Below are 11,367 nucleotides of genomic sequence, written 5' to 3'. Positions count from 1 at the left end.
GAGTTGGCTAAAATCTTGGAGCTTCACTGTGCTGTGAATGGGTACAAGGTGTACAAAAACATTGATTTTCCTCAGCTTCTGGGGCAGCTTGGGGATGGGTTTGGGTTAATAAGCTCTGGGTCTCCTCTACTCACCCCAATGCTAAAATGTTACCTCGCCTACTCAAACTAAAGTCTAGCCTCTCTTCCTGTTACCACGGTCTAATTTTCTCCATGGCTCCGTCAGCACCTGACATTCTCGTGGTGTGTGGCCTGTCCCTCCCACGGGGATCTAAGCTTCTCCAGGGTAAGACCGCCTCTGTTTTTTTTTTCTCCGCTCTCTCTCTAGTATGTTAGACAGTACCCAGTAGTTAAGTTCTCAATAATGTGCTTAATGAATTAAATAACGTAGGTAGTAAAATAAGAAGCCAAAATTAAGGTTGTAGGAGTGGGATCAAGGAGAAGGGGACAGATGGAAGTTAAGTCAGAAGGTTTGAATCCATGGGATTTTACTTGTAGATTTGTGATTTGTATTAGTGACTCAGCAGGTAAAAAGGAAGCAAGCAAAAAGAAAGTTCAAATTCTTTTCCATTTACCACGGTCTGGCTTATGTTCTAAAGTTCCTATTTGTTTGAAATTAATTCCGAACCAAAGGGTGCCTTAAGCTGCTTCCCAGCTGTCCGCAGCCTTCCCCAGCTCGCCCTCATGATAGACATACCCTTCACTCTCGCACCCCCAACTCGCTGCAGAGAGCCACTGCTCTAACATACAAGCTTGTATTCTATGCGTTTCTGAGACAGAGAAATGTGCACTGGACACATCTAAAAGGTACAAAAGAATTATGTTTTAGGATGCATATGAGGATAAGAAAAAGCTAAGCTATTTGAAGTCATTCTGTCGTTAACACAATGCTCCAAACATGGCATGCTGTAAAAAGTGAATGCCTCAAAAAAAATGTGTCTTTGAGGCAAGAAAGCAACAATTTAACAATGTGCAAGACAGTTCTTGAAATTCCAAGTCCAGGGAACATGTTGTGCGAGCTTCTAACAGAAGAAATAAAACACATCCTTCCGGGGCATATTGAATTAAAATCACAATGCACTCGTAAATGATGAAAAGAGAATGAACAGAATAATACTGTCCACAGGGATTATGACCTTTATGTTCCATAACGAATTACACTGAGGCATGAAAATCACGTTTCTATTCTGACAGTGCCACTTTGCTTCCCGCAGAAGCCTTTATAATTAACCTTTTATGTGACAGAATACTTCTTGCATAATGCTTTCATATTTATTAGTCCATAACTGAGATGGATAAATCATTTTCAAATGTGGAATATGTGTAGAATCTTGACTTCCTGCAGCGAGTTGCAGCTGTACCTGGTTTTCAAGTGTATACAGTTTAGAGCTGTGCTGAAATAACAAGACTTTGTTTTTCTAGGTTTAAAGTAGAAGAGATTTCAATAGGCAGCCTTTATTAACTACTATACAAATCATTCTCTTTTTGTTATTGGGAGACAACAAAATAAGATAGATTTTCTTTCCGTTTTTTAAAAAAGTAGGTTCTCCAAATTAAAAGCATACCATATAATAAAAACATGTCACAGAACACAAAATTATGCGAACAAAAAATTAATTAAGATGTTTTTCAAGTTCCCAAGTGGATTCATTTACTGACTAGGCACGTTGGTGAGTTGACTATTCTTAAGCAGTCCATAAATAGAAGGAAAGTTCCTGAAACAGAGGAAAAGGAAATATATTTGTATATATCAAGAAATTAATAATAACCACATGCTCTGCTGGGAATGGCAGGGTTTAGAGGATTCAAGCAAGTAGACACTTAATAGAAATAAGGATGTTTATGGAAAACAATGCAAAACAGAATCATTACAATTAAGGACATAAAATATTTGTGTTCAATAAAGACAGACAAATGATTAACTGGTATAATGATGATTACACTACTATCCATTATGATATTTATGGAGTGATTTCAGAATGGCAATGCCTTGCTTTACATAAAACCTCAAATATTAACCTATGAGTTCCTAGGGGTCCACCCTGGCAGAGTCCTTGCATTCTTGTCACCTGATAAGAGACTGAACTTTCAGGCATATTTTAAATTGTATTACCTAACCCCAAAGAACCTATTTTGATGTGTTATATGAAACAAAACTCGGTTATTTAAAAAACTGGCTGGTGATCAGAAAAATGAACAGACAAACAAAAAACCCAACCGCAGTGGAGAAATGGCCATTGTGGTGATGTTGACTTCTCACGGCTCTGGTCATACAAGTCCCAGGCCCTAGGTAACTGTTCAGCACCACAAAGTGTGCTCACAACAACTCAGGACATCGCTGATGGCTCCACAGGACCCAGCCCCTTCCTATGTCTCCAGACGCCATCTCTTTCATTTCTCTCCCAGCACGTTATATTCCAGCAGCTGCTTATACGTTCCCAAAACACATGACGTCATTTCATGTCTTGGTCGACACCCTCCTCTCCCACCTGTATTAGCTTATTATGTCTTAACATTTTCTCCTCCCTTCCTGGCTTGCAAGGTTTCGACTTTCAAAACTCCATTCAGGTTTTATTTCCTCCTTTGTCTTCGGAGCAAGTTCATCCCTTTCTCCTCTGCACCATCCCTGCCCTTCTCTAGCCTTTTATTACTGCAGAGCGCCAGGGACACAGTGGGCATCTCAGTGTCACCTGCATAAAGCATCAGTACTGCTAGGATGAATCAGATGCAAACTGTTATTTAAAGGTGAATCCTTTAAAAAGTTAAACATCTAATACAGTAAATCTGTTGATGAGGGCATTGCTTTAATTAACCAATAAATATTTCTTGAATGGCTTGTGCTGAATGCTTTAAGTTTTGTAAAATGTGACAGACACACCTGTGACCCTCAAGGAGCATACTAGGGATGAAGGACATTTACACAGCACCAACCCGTCAACCGGCAGGTCAGAATGAGACATCTGCCAATCCAGTCCTCTCAGCCAGGGTTCTCATGGGGAGAGAAGAGAAGGCTCTTTTGGCTGAGAGAGAGAGAGAAGATCTTGAAGAAATGGGAGGATCTGGATAACCAGAGAAGAGGAGAGGGCGGGCAATGAGCCCGTGCAGGGGAGTGCTAGAGGAGATCTTGTCTGTTTCCTCAGAGAGCCTGTAGGCCTCTCCTGCTACCCTGGTGTGGCCACCTTACTTTCCACAAAGCCTGCCCCACCATGGGCCAGCCCTTAACAATGCACTTACTGATGCAAATAAGCTCCAGGAATGCGAGGAGACCAGCAGGAGTCTGAGGAAGGGTCACAGGACTTTCAGCTCTCCCCATAAGACACAGATGAGTGTCCAGGAGGTGTCCATACTGGACCCAGCACGCCCTGCAGCTCCTCGCTAAATCACACAGGGTAACCAGCCTGCCACATGCCAGACGTCATGCTGTGTATAAAAGACCATTTTAAACCAACTTTTGAGCAGATGAGTTTCTGGTGTGGCCACAGGAGCTCATCTTGTAGATCATAATGAATACATACAGCATTTAGATAGGTTTCTTTTACAAAACCATATTAAGATGCACCAGGACCTCTATGGGAAACATCTATAAAATCCCAGTAAGTCTACTTTAAAAATTCATTCCACAGATGTTTATAAACATGGCTTCTTGCATTGCCTTTAATGTGAGCGAAACATTAGAAACTAACTACATCTCTGTCAGTAGTTGTTTGGATTATGGCTCTTTCATATAAATATTATTCAGCCAATAAAAAGAAAAAGATAGCTTTCTAGTATAAAATAACAGAAAATGAGCTCTAAGACATACTTCAAAGCGAAACGAGGGGAGAAAATGGCATAATGTTTTCTATGTAAAAAATAGTGATAATTTAAAAAAATGCTTTACTTATGCACAGACTACCTTTGGAAAGATACATGAAAATCAATACAAATAGTTGCCTTTGGATGTGTGGTGGTAAAGGTGGGAATTAAGACCATTGTGTGTGTTTATTTTGTACCAAGCACATGTATTACTGACTAAATAAAGGGCATATTTTGGTTTTCCAACTTTGCATTTATCATTGAAAAAAATCTAATGGTTAGAGAAGTATCACACTTCCACTAAGAAAATAAATTAATACAAATGCTCCTCATCTTAGGATGGGGTCATGTCCCTCCTCATCTTAGGAGGGGGATATGTCCTGATAAACCCACTGTAAGTCAAAAACATGAAGTTGGAAATGTATGCAATACACTTAACCTACCAAACATCATAGCTTAGCTTAGCCTACCTTAAACATACTCAAAACACTTACATTAGCATACGGTTGGGCTGAATCACTGAACACAAGGCCTATTTTATAATAAAGTTTGATATCTCAAGTAATTTTTGAATGCTGTACTCAAAGTGAAAAACAAAATGGCTCCCTGCCACTGCCTGGCATGGCAAGAGTATCATACTGCTATGGCTAGCTGCAGGAAAGATACATATTCAGAATCTGAAGTACAGTTCCTACTGAACATGTATTACATTTCCACCATCGTAAAGGGGAAACGTCCTAAGTCAAACTATTGTAGTAGAGACTGTCTGTACTGAAAAGTGCTCAGTGTCAGTGTTTCGAGAATTACAGGTTCATTTGTTCACTCATTCATTCCTCACTGAATACCCTGTCAGTTCCCACTATGTCTATGTGCCAGGCAGTGTGCTAGGATTTGGAAGTACAAGTCCAATAAGACATGGTTCTTCTATCTTTAAGGAACTTCGAGTCTTGCAGTCAGGGAGAAAAACCCACCAACAAGCAGAACAGAAATCTAGCCTCAGGATAACATCACCATCCCTGCACACTTCACAATGGTACCTGTTTGTTTATTCTATCTCCTTGTTTTGACTGTCTGTTAGGTATTAGGACTTGTATTAGGTAGCACACACACAAATCCCGCCAGCAGCAGTTCAAATGAGATAAACACACAGGGCAGAACTTAATAACCTGGTAAGTTCTCCTCAAATGAAAGGATGACTAATTTAACCTAACAAGGCCAAACAAGACCTAGTACATCGTCCTGTACTATCAGCCACCGAGCTACCACATCCACTTTATTCACTCATACATCCAATGGCTTGTTCATTTACCACTTACTAGGCATAAGGCGTGGTAATTGCACTAAAGATGTTTACAATCTGGTAGGAGGAAAGGAGGGTAAACAGCCAATCTCAGGATACTGTACTGCAGAATTCATAGAGTAAGATGAGGGTCCACAGTAGAGCTGCGAAGATGGCGGGCTACGGAGGGCCTCCGGGGTGAGGGGATGCTTCAAGCTCCACTGGGAAGTCTGGATAGGCCAGCAACAACTAGCTAGACCAAGAGCTGGGTGAGAGTTGTGTTCATTCATTTGTGTTCATTTATTTGAGTGGGGTAAGGAACTGTTACTTCAGGCAGAGAATGGCACTGATAGAAAAGCTCTAGATGGTTTTCAATCTATCAGGGCTGGACCACAGTGGGCTGGGGTCAGAGCATGCTGTGCTCCAGGCGGCTGGGGAGGCCAGCAGCAGAATTACGCAGGGCTTGATGTTCAGAGCCAAGGAGGCTGAGCTTTATCCTGAAAGTTACTGAAGGACTCATCACATTAAGATCTGAAAAATGATTTCAGCAATGGATGCTAATCACTGAAATACACAACTGAGATTTTTGAAACAGGAATGTCAGTCAGAATCAACTTAAACTGGACAGGATTTTCCATCGATAAGGGAGGGTGAAATTCAGATTGAAAAATGATCTGTAGCCTTTCCCAATCAGAAATAGAAACAGAATCAGGCATAAAATAGATTGTTATTTTAAAATAATGATGGATTTTTTCCTTTCTACCCCTACAAAACACTGAATATCAATATAAATAGCAGATATTATTTGCACAGAAAACAATAAACTTTATTCCTTAAATTTGTCACATATTCTATAAAATGTCTCATATTTTCATTTAACTTTTGACTCCAAAATTTTATTTTTTCTTCAAATCATTAGTTTTACATTCTGGAACCTGTCTCTGTATACAGTGACCAGAGTCTTCAATTTTGAGTTAAACAAGGGAGCTAGACTATCTAAGTTGTAGTATTGTTAACATGATTGTGTGGGTTTTTTGGGATCTGGGCTAACCGTTCCTAACGCTGCCTGTTAGGAATCATCTTGATCACACTGACAATGCCGTTCACTTACTAAACCCTTACACTGTCAAATAACTATGTGAAGAGATGGGGACAAGAGGATGAAAAAGTGAGAGCAACTATTTTTTAAGGCACTGATTGGCTATACAATCACTAACCAGTGGAAACAGAAGTTTGTAGAGTTCTTTTTGGAACACAGACTAAATGAGGCACTATATCTGCCCAAGGGAATGGAGTACGTCAAGCTTAAAGGCAAAGAGGACACTACACTTGAAAATGGTTGCACTGAATTTGAGCTTTTTAGCAGAACCTACAAGACCCTTCATTACATGTCCATTGTCCTAGCCAGCCAGCATTGTCTCTTACTTTCTCTAATGATCTAATATACCTGCAGTTTCCTCAATTATCACGTGTTCTTATAATTGCAAATATTTACATATAGCAACCAATTAGTGAACACCTTCATTTGTGCCAGGCATGCTTCTAATCTTCACAGCAATACTAAGGTAGGTATCATGACTGTCTATTTTATAAGTGGGGAACCTGCAGTTTAGACTCTTGTTTAGAGAGGTTAAGTCACTGACTCAAGGTCACAAAGCGGGTGAAGGGCAGAGCGGAAGCACAGGTGCTCCGAGAGTACCTGCCGTGTGTGGTTATCTTCTACTGGTCTTAACATCTCCATGGGCCCCTTCTGCTACCTCTGACCAACGTGCCTGGGTTACAAATCTCCCTTCCATGTGCCTAGAAAGCACATGTATCTCTGTCAGAGCTCTACAGATGTGGTCTTTGCCCATTTCCCTAGTAGACTGTGGCACTTGCAAGGACAACAATGATGTCTTTAATCACTGTCTTCCTACTACCTGCAACACAGCAGGTGTTCAGGAAATATATCTGAGTAAATACTGATACTGACTTGACTTGGAATACCTGAGTACAAGAAGATTCAGAACCTAAACAAGTGAAAGACTCTCTCCATGAAGGAATCTGGGGCAGGGGCGGGGTAGAGAAAGAGAAGGGGGCAGTTATTAGAAAGAGAAGGGGGCAGTTATCATTCACAATGCTCAGCGTTGTGTGAGATACACAAATTAAAGGCTCCTGCTCTTAAAGAGCCTTTAATCTAACGGAGGAGCCACTGTAATATAAAGAATGACTGTATAACAACATGGTTAAGATCAAAGACTCTGGATTAAAATCAATTAGTTCAAATCTGGGCTCTACCAGTTATAAGGTACATGAGCAACACAGGCGTGAAATTCACCTCCTGAAGCTTAAATTTCTTCCTTTTTTAAAATGTAGATGATACCTTCTTATGGCTGTGAGGATTCAATAAAATAATTTACAGAAAGTGATAAGCACATGCTTGGCTGTTATGGCAACTTACAACCAATGTAAGTCATATGATACCAATACTAAAATGAGGAAATATAAACCAAGCATGCTCTTTAGAGAGGGTGGAGGATCACAGCCTGATTTAACTGGTGAGGACATCATGGAAGAGAGGGCGTGGAGCTGAGTTCTGAAGGATGGGTATGGTTTCTTCATGCAAAGATACAGGCAATAGCAAAGTTGTGTGTCATGGGGCTGTCACCTCCATTTGCTTTTGTGGTATTTGAATACAGGGTTCCCTGTCTTATCAGTCTTTGTATGACCAGTGCCTCTGTTGTGTCCAGTATGGAGCTCATGTTCCATATATGCTGTCATATGAGAAAATGAATGAATTCTAAGGGGGTGACAACAAAGGTTAGGAGGAAGCGATTTGGGAACAATGAAATGTGCTCTTAGAGACATGAGAAGACTGGCTTATCTATAGCAGGGTCTTCCTATGGAAACAGAAAAAAATCAGGTCTGGTGGAGCATCAGCCAGATAGGAGAAGATCTCGAAGGCCAAGTAGGAAAGTTCCTGTCCGAGAGTGATCTGGGCCTTTCTGGATCACAATCCCTTTTACAGTCTGATAAAGCTATGGATGCTTTGAAAACATGACAATAAACATAAAATTGTATAGTATTTCCTGTTAATTAACTCTGAATAGCACCTGAGGATTGACCTGCTACCTCTCCATAATTCTTGATTTATTATTCTGTATGCCAACTCCTTAAAAAAATTATTTAATAAAGAAAAAAATTGTGAAAAATTTCAATAACATCATACACTACAGAGATGTGGTGGATGTCACATTCCCATTCCATACAAGAGAAAAACAAACAACAACAAAAATCCAAACAGACAAACAAAAAGAAAATATAATAAACTTAGTTTGGTCTACAAAAATGATGAGAATTATTTTCTTTCTAAAAGCAATTTAATTATTTCAGGCTAATTTTGGCTATTAGGGAAAACCAAGCTCATATATTTTTCATATATATTAAATATGTGAATACAACTTTGACAATTAAACTTTACATGATTGTATCACTTTCAGGTTACAAAACACTCTGATGATATTATCTTAATTCTTCTAACAACTGCATGGGATAAGCATCATTTTCACTGAACTGATGGAGAAAGTGAGACTTGCCCAAAGTCACACAGCTAAGTGGCAGAGCTCAAATACAAACACTGAAAAAGTAAGACTCTCTGGAAGATCAGGGCCTAAGTAGTATTTTTTGATGCTTTAGAAAAAAATCAAGAAAATGTAAAAAGAGAGACAAAAATAACAATACTTTTCCTTTATAGGTCCCCAGATTTTTACATTTTATGAAGTAATTTTTATAAAATACATTTTATAGTACTTATAATTTGTTTCATAAAATTCAGAAGCACAGAAAACCATGCTTCCATAAGACTAAGATAAATACTGTCAAAAATTTCCAGCATATCTGTGTAATTTTTTTTACCTATGCATGCACATAGAAAACTAAAATTGGGATATTATATATGAAGTTTGGCAAACTGCTCTTTTTACTGAATAATCTGGAAAATTTTTTTCATGCTATTGACTAGACTGCTAGATATTTTCTGAAGACAGTAATCTGAATATTTAAATATCAGGATGACCTGAGCCTTCAATCTCTGCCGCTTATAATGAAGCTTCCTGGGTCTGACCTGTTTACATTTAGGAAGCTTCTTTTCTGACTTTTGGAGTTAATCTGACATAATCACTAGTGTTGTACTAGGAAACCAGCAGTGGAAATTTTCCATGTGACTTCAGGTAAGTGTGAAATTGTCTTCATCTTCCACACAGGTCAGGATAATTGGAACAAAAAGGCAAACTTACCTTTGTTTGCTTCAGGTGTTCAACCAGTTCCTGTGACATTCCAAGATGGCTGACATTTCCTAACAAAAGAAAAGACCTTTTTACTCAAAATAAAGAGAAAAAAATCCCCCAAGAAATAAAAATTAAACATTTTACATAATCTACAATTAAAAAAGCTTAATGATTAAAGAATAACGTTATTAAATATTTGTCAGTTTTAAGAAGTGCCCTCAAATACTAACCAAATAATGTATTACAAATAACTAGTTATGAGGTTTTACAGTTGTTTAATAGGGAGTAATTGGCCCCAATTAAACTGACTAAACTAAGGCTTTTTAGATTACTAAAACAAATTAAACTTTTTAAAATGAGAATTTAGGTGATCTTAAAACTTTTCTAAAATGGATAATGAAACTTGCTAAGTTGTAATCTCTCTGGTTTTATTAGTTATATTAAGATAAATTAAGTGAGATTAAAATCTTATTTGATTTATTTACCTTTGAAAATGAAGACCGTTTAAGGGTTACACATCCTCAGCCTTGGCGAGTGCGACCTCAATTAGTCAAGCCAGAAAGTCTTTAAAAGCTTTGTGCTTAGTGCTTCCAGCATGGAGCGAGGTGTTCATTAAGGTACCAAAATTCTCATAAAAAATCCAAAGTTGCACTAGTGAAAAAACGCTCAACAAGATGAAAACTGATCACATCTTTTTCAGAAAATCCAGTAGTTATTTTAAAACCAGTTTTTAAACAAGATTTGGTTTTGCGTAGTTTAACGTGCCACTCAAGCAGCTCGATACCATTTGGACTCTTTAAACAGCATTTAAATCTATGGTGAGTATATAATGGTACATTTAATTTTATACCATTTTTAAAATAAGTTGTACAATGTTTAGTGTGACCCTTTTATGACAAGCATTGTTAAATGAATTCTTTCCCTGTTTACAACTATTTATGAAGGCCTTTTTAAATAAAAAAAAAAAAAACCCATGAAATTGTTAGCTCACACACACAAAATTTCTTTCAAAAGTTTATTTAGTATCAAGCAAGAGGAGACTTTGCTTAACACTACAGAACATTTCAAGACTTGAGTTACAAAAGAATACCACATTATTTGCACTTGTAATTGGCTTCCCTTTTTACGCATGTTGGCAAGAGAAAAAAAACTAGCATATGGCTGAAAGATAAAATAACTAAATTCTATGGAAACCTTTAAAATGAAAGGTGAGGCTTATGTTAAAAGAATAGATTAACATATTTAGTAAACCTATTTTTTGTTTAACACTAGTTAATCAAAGTTATTTTTTTTCTTTTGATGACCTATTTTTTCATATACAGACTGGAAATAACAAAATTTTACATGTCTTTTTTTTTTTTTTTCTGCCCAGGTTGATGTTTCAACAAAGTAGTTTTAAGTTCCATCCATTCAGATTTTAAGCATTTTGATTTATTTAAAAAGGGATTGTTCATAGAAAAAAATTACTTTGAACAGTATACAGGACTGGTGGAGATTGGCTATTTCACAACATCAGACAGTACAATCAGTATCTGCCATATGGCTGGTCTCTGTAGACGCCCTTTGCTGTCCTCGCTGAAGGTGCCTTGTGTCTTGAGTTAGTCCACTCTTCTTGCCCTACAATCAGTAAGATGAATCACAATTAGATCGCTGCCATGAATCCCACAGGCTTCATTTTTCAGACTCTAACTTAGCCCTGAACCAAAGGTACATGTCATATTGAAAATATATACCCCTGGTGTACTGAAAAGAAAAACAAACGAGGAATTTACTTAAATAAATTACAAACACAAGGAAAAATAATCATCTCACTCGCAAAATTCGTCAGCATGGGAAGATAAACAGTTCTTGTATCTGAAATGGCAACCGACTTTGCAGGGACTTTCCTTTTGGTTACTCAATTTAACAACAGTCTACAAGCTCAAGTAGCAAGGAGAACTGCCTTTTGCTAAACATCAGGACATTTATGAGTGAAAAAGAGAATGGGAAAAGGATCACTTAGATGTCTTCCAACAGCAAAAACAAAGAA

The 11,367-nt window shown here is 38.0% G+C and overlaps 1 protein-coding gene across 6 annotated transcripts in view; it reads right to left on the bottom strand.

Annotated features, from left to right (window-relative positions):
* Window positions 1-1,422: 1,422 nt before the first annotated feature.
* Window positions 1,423-11,367, bottom strand: part of KHDRBS3 (KH RNA binding domain containing, signal transduction associated 3) — a 197,800-nt gene continuing 187,855 nt past the window's right edge. For 3 of the 6 annotated variants that reach the window (XM_032760488.2, XM_058444612.1, XM_058444613.1), the window contains one exon: window positions 10,340-10,955. In XM_032760488.2, coding sequence (XP_032616379.1) covers window positions 10,864-10,955 — 92 coding nt within the window. In that variant the 3' untranslated portion in view covers window positions 10,340-10,863. Of the gene's footprint in view, window positions 1,715-9,347; window positions 9,407-10,339; window positions 10,956-11,367 lie in introns of those variants that run through there. The other 3 variants (XR_009215019.1, XR_009215022.1, XR_009215021.1) reach the window with 3 other exon arrangements.

This window comes from Hylobates moloch, unplaced genomic scaffold (assembly GCF_009828535.3).
Source record: "Hylobates moloch isolate HMO894 unplaced genomic scaffold, HMol_V3 SCAFFOLD_9, whole genome shotgun sequence".
Classification (NCBI taxonomy): Eukaryota; Metazoa; Chordata; class Mammalia; order Primates; family Hylobatidae; genus Hylobates; species Hylobates moloch.
Note: the sequence above shows the minus strand (reverse complement) of the source record. Positions and strands in the feature narration are given on the sequence as shown.